This window comes from Ammospiza nelsoni, chromosome 20, assembly GCF_027579445.1.
Source record: "Ammospiza nelsoni isolate bAmmNel1 chromosome 20, bAmmNel1.pri, whole genome shotgun sequence".
NCBI lineage: Eukaryota > Metazoa > Chordata > Aves > Passeriformes > Passerellidae > Ammospiza > Ammospiza nelsoni.
The window spans coordinates 6,954,119-6,970,417 of NC_080652.1; the positions used below are offsets into that span (position 1 = coordinate 6,954,119).

The following is a 16,299-nucleotide window of genomic DNA, read 5'->3' on the forward strand; positions in this document are numbered from 1 at the left end:
TCAAATAAAGCCTGAAATCCATTGCCCCAAGATACTGTGGAGATCAATGCTCTGGTGAGTTCAGAGAGGGAGAGAAAGTTAATGGTGGCTGTGTGTTGGTGCAACGTGGCGGGGACTCAACTGCCTGTGCGGAAATCTGCTGCCCTGCTGACTTCAGGAGCTGGGAGGAGAAGGGACACCTGGGTTCCCCTTGTTTCCTTTATTTGCCTTCACCACAGCAGCCTCCATGCAGGCCAGCCCACATGGTGTCACTTTCAGGATGTCTCTGTCACCTTCTCCCTCCCAGGCCATCCCCAATTCCCCCACACAGCCAGGGGACCACAGCCCTGTCCCCTGCACCCAGAGTGGCTCAGCTCCATGAGAGCCACAGGCTCAGCTCCATGAGAGCCACAGGCTCAGCTCCATGAGAGCCACAGGATCAGCTCCATGAGAGCCATGGGATCAGCTCCATGGGAGCCACAGGCTCAGCTCCATGAGAGCCACAGGATCAGCTCCATGAGAGCCACAGGATCAGCTCCATGAGAGCCACGGTATCAGCTCCATGAGAGCCACAGGATCAGCTCCATGAGAGCCACAGGATCAGCTCCATGAGAGCCACAGGATCAGCTCCATGAGAGCCATGGGATCAGCTCCATGAGAGCCACAGGTTCAGCTCCATGAGAGCCACAGGCTCAGCTCCATGGGAGCCACAGGATCAGCTCCATGAGAGCCACGGGATCAGCTCCATGAGAGCCACAGGTTCAGCTCCATGAGAGCCACAGGCTCAGCTCCATGGGAGCCACAGGATCAGCTCCATGAGAGCCATGGGATCAGCTCCATGAGAGCCACGGGATCAGCTCCATGAGAGCCACGGGATCAGCTCCATGAGAGCCACAGGCTCAGCTCCATGAGAGCCACGGGATCAGCTCCATGAGAGCCACGGGATCAGCTCCATGAGAGCCACGGGATCAGCTCCCTCCCATCACCAGCCGTTGTCCCTCCCATCACCAGTGGTCATTGGGACACGTGGATCCAAGGCTGAGGGAGGAAGGACCCCTAAACAATTCCAGCTTTCCCTAGAGGGGAACAAGGCTCATCCCACATCATCAAGTCCCCACATTGGGCATCGCCCCAGGCTCACCATGGTCCCACACTTGACCATCCCTGCCAAACTGCTCTGCTGCTGCTTTGTAACCACTTATTTATCCATTCAGCAAGTGGCTTGTAGATCGTTAAGGCCAATTGTCCAAGCTCCTGCGTAAAGAACATCACCCAAGCAGCATCCTCATGTCCTCAGCACATGGCCAGTGCAGAGCATCCCTTTGGAAAGCATCCAGCCCTGAGTCAAGAGACCCTTGGAAGTGATGAACTTACAGATCCCAGGGCAGATTCCTCCAGTGACTCATCACTGTTGACTGCTGGAAATATGTCACTTATTTCCTGCCTGAACTGTCCCAGCCTCAGTTCATCTGCAACTGGAGCAGAAGGTCCCAAGCCATGGTCAGCCAGCTCCCAGGAGCTGATGGGCACCTGAGGGGCCTCAAATCAGGAGACAGAGCATAGAGAGCTGCAGCTCACCTGGCAGGGTCTGCACTCCATGGAGGAGCGAGATGCTGTCAATGAGGAGCTCCAAGGTGTTGTGCAACCTCTCCCCTTCCAGGACAGGGGCATTTTTCCTTCCTGGAAGGGCACATCTATCACCAAGATTAATTTTGTCAGGAGAGCTGCTCTCCATCCATGCACTGCAACTTTGGGAGTGGGGGAAGGTTGCAAGGACATTTGCAAACTGTTTCCTTTCTCAAAGCAGTTGGTTTTCAACCAGGTGATTCCAAAAGGCTGGGTCTCAGGTGATGGGAGGATCTTTCTGGATCCCCTTTCCTTGTTTCTGACCCCACAGCCTGGCACTTGTGCATGACTTGCTGACTGATGAAAAGTTGAAGTTTGCCCCTAGAATATTTTAATGAGAACAATTTTGTGTTGTCATCAGCATCGGCTGCTGCAGCAGCAAGACAAAACAGAGCTCACATTTTCCAGCTCACGGGGACACCCGCCTGGCTCATCCAGAATGAATTACAGACAAATCGTGGTTACAGCATCCTCCTTTCCCTTCATCCTTGTGCTGCTGAGCCCTTCTCCCTCTGGTGGCAACGGGAAGGTCTGAGGATGGTTGCGACACCATCCACAAACTGCAGGAACACACGTTCCTGTGACAGCACCGTGTCACCTCCCAGCAGCAGAGCCCCTCCTGCCCTTTGGAGCAGTGCTCCTGTCCTGGGGGCTGCGATGCTCACCCCAAACTCCACATTCCATAGGGAAGGAGCATTTCCTCCCTGCAGCAGATATTTTGCTCGCTGCTGCTTCTTTCCAACCCCACAGGGAAGCACCCTAAGGCAGCAGAGAAGCTGGAGGGTAGCTGTGCACAGGGGTGTAATGCTTTATAATTAGAAGGGAGAAGCAAAGGTTCCTTTGGTAGCTGGTGTCACAAAGCCCAGGAAAAGTTACCATGTGTAAGGAAGAACTATTGCATGGAGATGCACAGCATTGCATCCATACACCACCACTTCAGGAGCAGGGAACGTTTGCAAGGATATTTACAAACTGTTTCCTTCCTCAAACCACTGTTTTCAAACAGGTGACTCCCAAAGAGCAAGTGTGCAGTGATAGGAGGATCTCCCAGGAGCTGGCATCACATCTGCCTGCTTTGGAGAGGCTGATGTGCACTGGAGCAGACATCAGCCCGTTCCCCAAGGAATGACACCATCCATCCATCCATCCATCCATCCATCCATCCATCCATCCATCCATCCATCCATCCCAAACCCCTCCATGCGCACCCCAGCAGACGGAGGGCAGGGCGGAGGATCGGCGGGTGCGGTGCCCGGGCAGGGTCCCCGTGTCCCCCGCAGGGTCCCGCAGCCACACGAGGGAGCTGCAGCCCCGCGCAGCGCAGCGCGGCCCGCGGAGCCCGGGGCGAGCCCCGCACCGCACCAAAGCCGGCATCATCCCGAGCCCCGCACCACGCCAAACCCGGCATCATCCCGAGCCCCGCACCACGCCAAACCCGGCATCATCCCGAGCCCCGCACCGCACCAAACCCGGCATCATCCCGAGCCCCGCACCGCACCAAAGCCGGCATCATCCCGAGCCCCGCACCGCACCAAAGCCGGCATCATCCCGAGCCCCGCACCACGCCAAACCCGGCATCATCCAGAGCCCCGCACCGCACCAAACCCAGCATCATCCCGAGCCCCGCACCGCACCAAACCCAGCATCATCCAGAGCCCCGCACCGCACCAAACCCAGCATCATCCCGAGCCCTCCGCGCTGCCCCGCACCAAACCCGGCATCATCCCGAGCCCCCCGCGCTGCCCCGCACCGCAACAAACCCGACTGCATCCCGAGCCCCCGCCCCGCTCCCGGCGGATCCCGAGCCCCACTCGGCCGGATCCCGAGCTCCCTGCACCGCTCCGCACCGCACCTGGCCGGATCCCGAGCCCCGCAGCGCTGCTCCGCACCCGACAGCATCCCGAGCCCTCCGTGCTGCCCCGCTCCGCACCAAACCCGGCCGCATCCCGATCCCGCACCAAACCGCATCCCGAACCTCCCCCGGCCGCATCCCGAGCCCCCCGCTCTGCACCGCACCCGGTCGGGTCCCGAGCCCCCCGTCTCAAGCAGGGCTCAGCCCCACAAGCCCTGTTAAAAAACGCCCTCTGGAAAAAATTTTCCCGGTGCCAACTTCATCCTCGTGCGCCAGAGAACGGCCATTCCCCGCTGCTCTCTTCTCCAGGAGACTTCTGAGTGCTCGTGCTGGTAGAGTTGGCTCCTCTCGTTCTCTCCACAAGTCGCAGGAATCTCAGTTCCTCAAGAGGAACAAGGGGGTTTGTGTATCAAATCCCACCTGCTAGAGGGAATGGGGAAGTTGGGAGGGCAGCAAAGGAAGAGTGATCTGTGTTAAAGGTCTGCCCAAGGAGGAATCTTGGTCCAGATCCCACCAGGGAACGGTGAGGATGAAGAGAGACCCGGGAGAGGTGCAGGCAGGTACGGGAGAGGTGTGTGCTGTGCTCAGGGGTGGGACGGATCCTGGGGCTTGAAGCACCTGGAAAAGTGTGGGAGGGAAAGCAGCCTGTGCCGGGTCTCCACTTGCTCTTCTCGCAGCTCCAGACACCGTGAGGGAAGACACGTACTGGGTGTGAATCACATCCACACATTGAACCACAGAAAGGGGCGGAATGGACCTCAAAGATCACCTTAAAGGACCTTAAAGATCACCTTAATGGACCCTAAAGATCACCTACTCCCAACCCACAGACGGAATTAGACCAAAGCTGCTCAAGGTCTCATCCAACCTGGCATCCACAGCCTCCGTGGGCAGCCTGTACCAGTGTCCCACCACCCTAATGGTACAAAAATTCTTCCTAATGTCTGAAATTTCTCCTTTCTCAATTTGCACCCATTTAAGCACCAGTTTTGTTGTTCTGCAGTATCAGGTGGGTTTCACAGCGTTGCTGTTTCCTGTTTGAGCCAGGTGTGAAAAAAACAAGTTGTTGGACATACAAAGCACACCCCAAAACGCAGAGACTGGTGGATGCAGCCACTGTCCTTGCTCTCCTGGAGCAGCAGGGGACACTGGGCACATCTTTTGCCTACACTGATGCCAGACAGGAATTTGAGAGCTCTGGGCTATAGATATTAATTGGGAAAAGGCAGGGATGCCTCTCACATGCAGCAATCATTGGCAGTGTCCAGGGGAGAGCCAGAGGCTCTGACCACCTGGTCCCAGGAGAGCCCTGATGGGACTGGTGCTGCTCCAGCAACTGAGCCCAGCTTGGTTTTGCTTCCCCCCAAACTTCCACAACACTTCAAAATAAGTGCAATTCTTGGGCCTCTCTTAAGTTTGCCTTGCAGGCTTTTTGTGTTTGTTTTTCTTTTGAGCCAGGAGAGTTCACATTCCCAAGCTTTTCCCTGCAGCCAGTAAGCAGAGTTTATTTTTTTTTTAATGAAAAAGGAGAAAGCAGAGCTTTGCACGTAACCTCAGGTTCCCTGAGCAGGGCATCAGCCTCAGGCCCTGGACAGGCAGCTGAGAGCAGGCTAAAGCAGCTGGCAGATCTGGGGTTGGAAGGGGGTTCTGGAGCCTCCCTTCTTCCTTCCTGTGCCAAAATCTCCATCCCAGCCACATCTCCAACCTCAGCAACATGTACTGGAGAGAGTCCATTTTATAAAACCACTGCCTTTCTCATTTGAAAACAAACATGGTAAGAAAACAACCAAGTGGAGCCATTTTATGAAACTAACACAGACACTGACAGGGCAGCACCTCCCAACCATCAACAACTTTAAAAAAATAGGGGAAAACCAGAGAAATGAAGCATTTGTTTCCCAGCAACCCAGTGGGCAGCACCTCCCAATCACCACCAACTTTAGAAAATACGGGAAAATCAGGGAAATGAAGCATTTGTTTCCCAGCAACCTAGTGCAAAAAAAAAGGGGGGCTATTTATCTTGGAAAACACAAGCAGCTCCTTTATGAGTCCTAAGAACAGAAGGAAGAGCAACTACCTCTTACCTGAGCTTCTCCAGCCCTCTAGGATTTTTGGGTGAACACCAAGATTTGTAACAATTTTCTACTCAGGGAAGGAAAAATGAGCAGAGCTGCTTGTAATTCCCAGCTCTGCTGGATTTAAAGGATCAGCTTAAATAATGCACACCTGGAAAAGAAGTTCCTCTGCAGGGCAGGTGAGTGCAGAGGACAGGGATGTCTCTAGAAGTCCCAGGACACTCCAGGCTCTGCAGTGGGGTTTAACATCCTGCTGAGATCCATCCTGCTGGGGCTGGACCCAGCTGCTGCCCAGCTGCATCTGCTGCTCCCCAAGGAAGGATGTATCAGAGCACAATGATTTGTTTTTATTGGGAATATTTGCTTCCTGCCACCAGGATGCATGTGCAGCAGCAGAGAAACATACAGCAGTGCAAGACCTTGTGCACCACGTGAGGCAGAAAAGATTTGTTAAGAGGGGTCTGTGTCACCCAGACATCTGTGGGGAGGAGAAGTGTCCAAGAGTGAAGTGCTGAATCTGCAATCCTGCCCACCTTCCTCGCAGTGGGAGAGCAAAGAATTCCACCCCAACCTTCACCACACAGCTCAGCCTGAGGCCACAGCTGCTCTGGGGTGGAGTTACTGGTACAGAAACCTTTACCTGAGCTGAGCAAAGGCTGAGCATCAGTGTGAGCAGGTGTGTCCCCAGTCTGGGCACGTGTGTCCCCAGTGCTCAGTGAGGGCTCAGCAAGAGATCTCTGAGCAGAGCAGAGTCAAGGGAACAGATTCAGTGCACAGGACAGGTGGGAGGGGAATTTCAGCCTTAGTGCATGGGACAGGTGGGAGGGGAATTTATTTTCTACTCATTCTGGCTTTCCCCTGTGCTATTCAGACTCTGTGCTGCCCTCAGAGGAGGGAGGAGGCACTGAACAGCAGAGGTTTCCTCCTCCTCCTCCTCCTCCAGAGGGATGCTCCATTTCTGCTGCTGCTGGCACCTGGGACAGCTGTGTGGCAGAGCAGCCCATGGGCCCTTGTCACCATGCCTGTACCTGGTCCCAGCCTCTCCTCCCCAACATTTCTGGGTGACCCTGCAGAGCAGCAATGCTCCTTTCAAAGCTCCTCTGCTCATTTCCAGAGCTTTCTGCAAACACCAGCTGCTCCAGGCTGTGAATGGCAGCAGTGGACAGCAGGAAACAGCTGAAAGAAAACTCCCCCAAGGCAATCAGGGCACATTTCCAAAATAGCAACGGCAAGAGAAAGGCTACAAACGGGGGGAGAAACTCAGTCTGATGCTCTGGGGCATTTTCAGGTATTAGTGGCATGTGGACTAGACTGCCCTTTGGGAGAAAACCCTGTCTGCAAAGCCCCTGTTCTGTGCCAGCATTTCAGACATTCCAGAAGCCCCAGAACTTTGTGTCCAGCAAATGTGTTCAGTCTGTGTGTCCAGGGTAAAGGATTCCTGCTGGCTTCTCCAGGCATGTCACTCTGCATCCTGCTGTGGTGAGGCTGAGATGGAAAAGCCTCAGCTGTGCTGGCTGGGAGCTGCCAGGAGCTCCAGGTCCTGCTGCAGTGGGGCTCCTGGCAGGGAGCTGTGGGCTGTGGTGTGACACGAGGTGGCACTGGGAGCACTGAATGCTCCAATGGCTTCACAACATCACCCCTGGGGTGCTGACTTCCCTGTCAGCCTGCCTGGAAGGCACCAGCCTCCTGTGCTCCTTGGTGGAGAGGGAACCTAAGGGACTAAATGCTTAGGGACTGACATTCCCAGAGATGCACGTGGCTGGGCAGGAGAAGGGAGGCTGCTTTATAACCTCTGCTACCAAGCACATCTGCTGACTAAGAGACTTTGTGGGACCCTCATGATTCATGGGATCCCTTTGTGAGACTTTGTGGGATCCCTGTCTGATTCATGGGATATCCATGACCAGGAGGAAAAGGTCACAGTCACAGTTCCAAACTCAGAAAACCTTCCCTTCAATGACCCCATTCCTCAAGGAGTAGTCCATGTGCTTTCCACCTCTCATCCTCAGCAGGAGAGAGAGAAACCTCCCTTCCTGCATGTCCCTGCTCTCTGGTGCCTCCTCTGACAAATCCTGATGGCATCAAGGCTGCACTGAACATCCTCAGGGTGCAGGTGACCTCCCTGCTGACATCTCACACACACACACTCTCACTCTCTCTCACTCTCTCCCTCCCCGTGGGGCCCAGCAGAGTCAGGATGAGGGGGTTTGGGTGCTGGCCCTCCCTGGCTGTTACCAGTGTGGGGTGGTGGCCAGCAGGATCTGCAGGGCCATGGAGAAGCAGGGCAGCTGGGCCACGCCATAGGCCACGGAGCGGGTGGGAGCCCTCAGCTGCAGCAGGTAGGCAATGGTGTGCACGATCCTTCCCACACAGAAGATGAGGAAGTGGATCCTGGCCACCGTGGGACTGGGATCCAGCAGGGAGTAGATGGCTCCGAGGAAGAGGAAGGGAAAGATGTTCTCCATGTCGTTGCGGTGGGCCCTGAAAAGCAAGATGAGGTTGTTTCCCTGTTTTCTCTCATTTCTTCTTCCCATCCCTAGGTGCTGCTGGGCCTCTTCCCCCATTCGATGGAGCCCCCAGAAGTGTCAGTTCTCCCCTACACACAGGAGAATTTCACACCCTGTGTCTCTCCCTTGGGATGCTGAGCTCCTGAAACTTTCTCTCCGTGACTGGGACGCCTTTGGCACAGCAGATGACAGCTCCAGGGTTGGAGCTTTCAAATAAACAGAGCAAAACACAGACCCTGGGAAGCTGCAAAGAGCTCAAAACTGGTGTGGTGCCAGCACGGCATGGCCCCAGATGTGGCCACGCTACGCAACAAAAGGAGATCCAGAGCACAGCTTCTGCAGTGGAGAAATCATAGCATGGAGGGGCTGTGGCTTCACCTCTCTCCATGAATGGGGGACTGGGGAGGAGTGGCCCAAGGGGCTGGAGGGGATGCTGTGGCCATGTGGTGACACATCAGCACTGATGGAGCCAAGCCCTGTGCTCCAGCTGAACAAGCACCTGCCTGGGTGTCACAGCATCACTGCCAGCACCCACAGTGCTAATGAGACAGGATCTGGTCAGGCCATGAGTGAGGTTGTGCCTCTCCTCTCCACAGACACCATCCTCTGAACAAGGACCTGGGGGTTCAGCAGGGCTGGGAGGACAAATGGAAGAAGGAGGAGGAGAAAGGAGAGAGCTGTGAGGCAGCCAGGGCCCCTTTCAGAGGCACAGGGTAAACGTCCTGCCCTGCACTGTCCTGCCCTGCACAGACCCCTGGCTCTGCTCCCCTCCAGGCACAGTCTGAGATGAGAAGCTGACATTGCCCTTGCTCTGGGGAAACACCTTGGATTGAATGTGTCTCCTCCAGGGTTGCAAATCCATCAGCAAGGATGGGCTCTGAGAGCTCCAGCTGCCCAAGTCTGATCCCAGGCTGCCCCAGATTTTTGCTGCAGCTCCAGTTATTTATTTTTATGGCAGTTTGTTTATCCTGAATAATCAAAAGAAGATTATGATTATTATTTCTGCTATTATTTTATTTTTGCTAGGAAGGAAACAGCTCATTTTCCATCCTCCTCCTCCCCCTGGCAGCCCAGCAAGTGGGGGTGGCACTGGATGTTTTGTGATTCTCACAGAAGAGGGGTAACATTCAGAGTTTGCCCAATCAGAGAGGCAAAAGTTATTGTAATCCTGTTCAGCCTTTTCCCAAATCCCCAAAAAGTGACAGGGACCAGTCACTCTGCTGCCAAGCTGTGCAGGGATCTGGGGTCCTGTCAGGGCAGGACACAAAGAGCCTTTGAGTGTGGATATGGGGTGAGACATTGGGAATCTGTGGGACTTTGAGCACCTAGAAAAGAGCTAATCAGAGTTGGATGCTGAATGCAAACCCAGATCCTTCTCTTGCCCTCGCTCCAGTGCACACCATGCTAAAGATTAAACTGCTCTCGTGAGCAGGGTCCCACAGCAGAGCTTGAGGCAGTCTGACCATCTAGAAAATTACTCAATTAGTGAGTCCTTTAACCTCCCACTTCTTGTTTGCCAGCAGCTGGCGCAGAGGGAATGGTGGCACTGGGAATGCGGACACCAGAGGGAATGGTGGCACCAGGGGGAATGCAGGCATTGGGAACGCTGTCACCAGAGGGAATGGTGGCACCAGGGGGAACGCTGTCACCAGAGGGAATGGTGGCACCAGGGGGAATGGTGGCACCAGGGGGAATGCAGGCACTGGGAACGCTGTCACCAGAGGGAATGGTGGCACCAGGGGGAATGGTGGCACCAGAGGGAATGGTGGCACCAGGGGGAATGCAGGCACTGGGAACGCTGTCACCAGAGGGAATGGTGGCACCAGGGGGAATGGTGGCACCAGAGGGAATGGTGGCACCAGGGGGAATGCAGGCACTGGGAACGCTGTCACCAGAGGGAATGGTGGCACCAGGGGGAACGCTGTCACCAGAGGGAATGGTGGCACCAGGGGGAACGCTGTCACCAGAGGGAATGGTGGCACCAGGGGGAATGGTGGCACCAGGGGGAATGGTGGCACCAGGGGGAATGCAGGCACTGGGAACGCTGTCACCAGGGGGAATGGTGGCACCAGGGGGAATGGTGGCACCAGAGGGAATGGTGGCACCAGGGGGAATGCAGGCATTGGGAACGCTGTCACCAGAGGGAATGGTGGCACCAGGGGGAACGCTGTCACCAGAGGGAATGGTGGCACCAGGGGGAATGGTGGCACCAGGGGGAATGCAGGCACTGGGAACGCTGTCACCAGAGGGAATGGTGGCACCAGGGGGAATGCAGGCACTGGGAACGCTGTCACCAGGGGGAATGGTGGCACCAGGGGGAATGGTGGCACCAGAGGGAATGGTGGCACCAGGGGGAATGCAGGCACTGGGAACGCTGGCCCCGCTCACCTGCGGCACCGCTCCACGTCAGGGTCCTGGCGGTAGAACTGCAGCCCCCCATTGCGCAGGGCGTCCTCTGGGTTTGCAAATGCCTGGAAGAGACAGCCAGAGACAGTCCCCACCTGCTCACAGCCTTCAGGAACCCCACAGGCAGAAGATTTGCCCCTAATTTTGAAGTCCTGAGGGGATTTTACGTGCCCAAATTTGTTACTGCTCTTTATAAAAACAGAGGTCACTGCACTTCCATGCATACTGTCCTGCACCTCCTCAGGAGTTTTTCTTGTCCAAAAATCCCAGTGCTGCCAGCTGAGCAGGTCCCAAATGAGGGTTTCAAGGGAGCTCCCACCTCACCCCCATCCACTTCTTCCCATGAAATCCATTTAGAGGAGATTTTCCAGCCAGTGAGATTGCTGCTGGCAGAGAGCTTGCAGACACAATGCAGCCTCCAAAAGATAACCAGGACTGGCAGATTAGAGAACATTTCCTGGCTGGCTTTTTGGCAGTGACACTGTGTGGCTTTCCCACAGGAAAATGGGATCCTACACTAATAAAGTTAAAAATGAAAATTATCTGTATGAGCTCCTCACCTACGTTCAGAAGCTGTTCCTCAGGGGCCTGGCTACATCTGACAGCTTCATTTTACAGCCTGGAAAGGGCCCTGGTGCTTTTAAAAATTATAGTACAAGCCCAAACTGTCCCAGGGCTGGAGCATCATTTAGAATCACAAGGGGAGAAGACAATTCATCAGTCACAATGATGCCACAGCACAGGGTATTTGTGTTCTATCTGAGACCAGAAATGTCTCCCTCCCTCTCCACTGATGCAGTCAGAAACTCCTCAAGTACTTTAAAACAGATTTTACAGAAAGCTGGGTTTTATCAGGAGCTGGGGTAGTAAAAGTCCAGTTGGCCCCAACTCCTGACAGCAGCTGGTCCTCCCTGTATTTTCCTCCCCGACCAAGAATCATCTCCTCCAGCTATTTTATTGCCCATGACTTGCTGCTCTCCTGGAGCATTCCCTTAACCAGTCAGCCTCCAAAAGCCCAAAAACTTTCTGCTACACCACAAGAAAAAAGACCATTGCAATGATTTCTTCTTAAACTTTGTTTTTTCCCTTCTCCTTTTTTTTCCAGACCCTGCAAATCAACTGTAAACAGACTCTTTCTAGAAGCATCTCACCTGCTTGGCATTTTAGATCTGATTATTATTTAGATTAGGTTTCCAAAATCATAAACATCTAGCTACAGATGGTAGAAACAAACAGAAAGGGTCAAAGAGATGTGAGATATTTATCTGCTGCAGTTGAAAGTTTTGCTTTCAACTGAAGTCAAAGAAAACTCAGCTTGCTTCAGGAAAATTTTGCTGAACTTTAGAGGAATAAAAGAGGAAAGTAAAACACAGAAACCCAAGCAAAGAGCCAGAAAGGGAGGAGAAGGAAAACGAAACTGGATCTTACCTTCTTTCTGAGTCTCACTTGGCCAGTAATGATGGCAACGACATACATTTTTAAAATCAGAATCGTGCTGTAGAACGTGAACGACAGGAACACTTTATTTTCCATCATTTTGGGAGGAGAACTTGCTGCTGGGTTGCTTCAGCACCCAAAGCCAGGGGAGATCTTGGGCTGCGACAGAGCCTCGCAGGGGAGAGGCAGGAACAGCTACGTTTAAACACAACACAAATCCTTCATTTTCCAGAGAAACCCTCCAGCCAGGCTGCCGGGACAGCGAGGAACCCCCAGCCAGCACACGGAGCAGGATTCTCTGCTGCTCACACCTTGCTATCAGCAGCTCCTTGCAGATGGGCTCCCCGGGCAGGAGACAGAGCCCTGGAGAGGGACCTGGCACAGAGCTGCGACCTCTCCAAAGCAGCCCCAGCTCCACCTCTCCAAACCATCCCCAGCTCCGACCTTTCCAAAGCAGCCCCAGCTCCACCTCTCCAAACCATCCCCAGCCGCGACCTCCCCAAACCAGCCCCAGCACGAACCATCCCCATCTCCACCTCCCCAATCCAGCCCCAGTTCTGACCTCCCCAATCCAGCCCCAGCTCAACCTCCCCAATCCAGCCCCAGCTCAACCTCCCCGAACCATCCCAGCTCAACCTCCCCAATCCAGCCCCAGTTCTGACCTCTCCAAACCAGCCCCAGCACGAACCATCCCCATCTCCGACCTCCCCAATCCATCCCCATCTCCACGTCCCCAATCCAGCCCCGCTCCCCGCGGTGCCCCGGACGCAGCCGCCGGAGCATCCCTGTCCCAGGCGGGCGCTGCTCACCCCAGAGCGGAGCTCTGCGGATCCCTCCGTGGCAGGAGGAGCTGGGAACGAGCTCAGCGCCCGCCCCAGCAGCCGGCAGCCCTGCACTGCCGAGCTGGGCTCACTCCCAGGGCAGAGGCAGCCAAGCCTTGCCCACAGATCCACCTGCACAGAGGGATGGACAGCGGACAGAGCTGACTGTCCCTCCCAGGAGGGATCGCCCCTGGAATGACCAGCCTGGAACCCAGCCAGGAATGTCCTGGTCTGCAAAGCCCTGAAATTGCACAAAGCGAAAACTGCCCGCCCAACCCAAAGGCAGCTCGTTCTGAACCAAGGCAGCCAGATGGAGTTTTGTCCTTGGTTTAAAAAGTGCAACGTGAATTTGGAGCTGGCTGTTCATCAGCCATGAAATATTGTGGAATAAAGAGTGGGATTGGAGCCTCTGCAGGCAGCCGGGCTGCTATTTAATGCAAAGTTAACTCCTTCTCCCCCAGTGCTAGCAGCAGCAAACCTCAGGGAGACAGAGGCGTGGGGGCTGACAGGAGCTCTCCAAGTTTATTAGAGTGGAAGGGCTGGATTTGGTGTTCATTTCTTTAACACAGGAAAAAAAAAAACCCAAACAAAACAGGAAAATAGAAAATTCTCTGCATTTGCCTCTGAATGTCCCTCATGGCCATTCTGCCCTGGTGCTGCAAACCCGAAGACACTCCACTGCTCCATGCAATGCTCTGGCTCAGCTTCACGACATCTGAGTGTGTGCATGGAAGCACAAAGCACTGAAGAAAAGGCAAAGCTGGATGTGCAATGGGACCTGCAGTGCAAGCATAGGAACTGGATGTAGCTCCGGTGATTTGTGTTGCCATGGCATGGGGGTGAATGTGAAGTGCAGGCCATGTGGTCTAGTTTTTCTACCCAATACCCAGAAAAGTTCTGAAAAACCAAAACCTCCTACCAATAAATATTCTGTACAATAAACCCACAAATAACAGAAGATTTGATCACTGTCAGAGCACTTTGCACTACAGTGGATAATAAGATGTAAAAGCTGGCCAGTTAAATGTCTAGCTGGCAGACAAGAATTTTACTTGAAATTCCAGGAATAGTTTAAGAGATTTGTCCTCTCCCACCCTACAAGGGTCATCTTTTGGCAAGTCTTGTGTCCTCAGAGTGTTAACCTGGGAAATTAAGATTGTGATTGCCATTGTATTGTTAGGGCTCTACAAAGCCACTCTGCAGTTCAGGCATTTGTCATGGGCAATCCAAAACAACCATATCTGTGACATTCAATAAATTGTGCTATTCCTGAACCCAGCTGGCTCTTCTGAACGTGACCAGACCTATAGTTCACAGATTATTGATGCACCTGGCATGGGGCCTTAGAGTTATGTTTTTAGCAGTGCAGGAAGCCTTTGAAAACCACAAGCATTGGTTTTAGGAGGGAGGTACTTGCAGTTGGTCACCACCACCCTGGCACTGGGGAGGCTGCAGAACAAGTCCTGGCAGAGCCCAGTGTGGAGCTCTGCAGCCTCTGGCAGGCTGCTCCCCTGGGGTGGGAGTGGGGACACCAGGACATGCAGCAGCCATGTGGATCCAGGTTCTGTGCTCAGAGCTGGGGTGCTCACCAGTGTCCTGCACCCAAACCCACCATGCACCCCTGGAGCTCAGCAGGGCACTATAAACACCACAATGCCAAGTGTGAGCAGGCAGTGGCAAAGCCACATCCCTAAAAACTGCTCCTCCCATCCCTCCTCTCCACAGCTGATAGGGATCTACCCACAGCAGAGAAGACCTCAGTGCCCAAGGTCTGGGGTTATGCAGGGCCAGACCAGCCCCACAGCATGGATGAGACATTCTCCAGCAGCCCTTTCTCCCAGGAGCCTGGGAGAGAGAGGGCAGGCAGCCAGACCCTTCCCCAGCACATCACACCCTCCATCCAGCAGCTCCAGTTTTTACCAGCTGATGATCCAGTCCACGGGGCCTTCAGCAGTGGGACCTTTTTCCTTCATGCACCTTCTTCCCCTCCCAAGGCAGCCAGCAGCTCGCTGAGCAGCAGGAATATGCACCTGCAGACAAGCCAGGACTCCTCCTGCCAGCCAGCCAGCCAGAATTCTCCTCCTTGGCATTGTTCAAACACTGGCAGGGAGCCCTGGACAATTTGCACCAGCAACTGGCACAAATTTACATTGAACAGAGAGATCAGGAAGCACACCTTGTTTAGGGATAATCCCTCAGGGCAAACTCAGGTGTGGATGTGTTAATTTAGAAGAAGGTATTTTTCTGTGTGTCTATGGATTTCAAACCCCTTTCTGTGTGTTTATGGATTTCAAACCCCTTTCTGTGTGTCTATGGATTTCAAACCCCTTTCTGTGTGTCTATGGATTTCAAACCCCTTTCAGTGTTACACAGAGTGGAACCCCAGAGAGGAGGGTTATTGATGGGGAAGAGGAGCAGCAGATGCCTGCAAAGGCAGGTGCAATGCTCCTGGGATCCCAGCTCCTTTTCAGGTTACCAGGTTCAGGGCTCTCATGCTGGGTAGAACACATCCACCCTTCACCTTCCTGGCTTTTGAGACCCAAGGCAAGGCAGCTGCCGGAAGCGTGTTCACCCATCCCATTAATCCATGCTGTTAATATTCATGGTCTGATCCTCCTCCACAGATCACATCCTGCCAGGACAGAGCCCTTGCCTCAACAAGGCCAGGTCCTAACAGCAGTATGTCTTTAAACTGCAAGTCATGCCTTAAAAACTTGAGCATGAGAGGTCTCAACCCAGGACAAGATCTACCTAAACCCAACACCACTAGCCAAAAACACTGATTTTTTTTTTTTTTTTTTCTGAGAAATTATTAATAAAAATAAGTGTGAGGCTTAGAAAGATTAGGTTGTCAGGTTAGACTGACCTCAAGAGCTGTAGGGAAAAAATGCAGCATTTTGCTGGAGGAGGAACTGAACTGTAGGAAGCAGAAGGAATGAAAAATTAATGGGAAATGCTCGAGAAAAGTACTTAAAAATAGAAGCCTGTAAAAGTGATTCTGCTTTGGCAAGATTATGAAATAAAAATTACTCTCAATTCCTACACAGGTTATTTATTTGACCAAGTGAATTACACTGGAGTATTGTGACTACATTTTTCCACTCTTGCTCCTCTGGGGAATTTCCAGTGGCAGCAAAAGAGAGAGAGGATTGGTTCAGTGGAGCACTGGCACGTCCGCTGGGGTGGCACAGCCTGGGCTCCACCCTGATCCCAGAGGTACTTTGAGCAATTACAGCCCCAGAATTTTCCCTAAGGAGCAATTACATCCCACAGCAGAGAGCCTGAGGGGGCTGCTCCAGGCTGGAGGAGATGGGCAGGTGGGTGGCACTTCTCCAGCCTGCTGGTGGAGAATGTGCAGAGCCCAGCTGGGATTTAGCTTGCTCTGAGCACACAGCTCAGCCCAGGAGCTGAGCTCCATTCCCAGCTTGCTCCAATGCCACCCTGGACACTGGTGCCCTCCTGCCCTGCCATTTCCTCCTGCTGCTCCCAGCACAAAGCCTTGGAGCCTGCACACCCCTGCGCCCATCCTGGGAAACCCAGCTGGCAAGGGAGGCTGTGCTGTGCTGGCTCATCAAACACGATGACTTTTCAAGTAA

The 16,299-nt window shown here is 53.9% G+C and overlaps 1 protein-coding gene across 3 annotated transcripts; it reads right to left on the minus strand.

Annotated features, from left to right (window-relative positions):
- Positions 1–4,960: 4,960 nt before the first annotated feature.
- On the minus strand, positions 4,961–12,793 carry PTGES (prostaglandin E synthase). 3 transcript variants are annotated; one of them, XM_059486561.1, is made up of 4 exons: positions 12,692–12,793; positions 11,874–12,077; positions 10,428–10,510; positions 4,961–8,013 (listed from the first exon to the last, which is right to left on the minus strand). In XM_059486561.1, the coding sequence occupies exons 2-4, from the start codon at positions 11,979–11,981 to the stop codon at positions 7,764–7,766; spliced, it is 441 nt and encodes a 146-aa protein (XP_059342544.1). In that variant the 5' UTR covers positions 11,982–12,077; positions 12,692–12,793; the 3' UTR covers positions 4,961–7,763. The 3 variants fall into 3 exon arrangements, with proteins under 3 accessions (XP_059342544.1, XP_059342543.1, XP_059342542.1); XM_059486560.1 differs by lacking the exon at positions 12,692–12,793 and adding an exon at positions 12,194–12,361; XM_059486559.1 differs by lacking the exon at positions 12,692–12,793 and having other exon boundaries at positions 11,874–12,310.
- Positions 12,794–16,299: the final 3,506 nt, after the last annotated feature.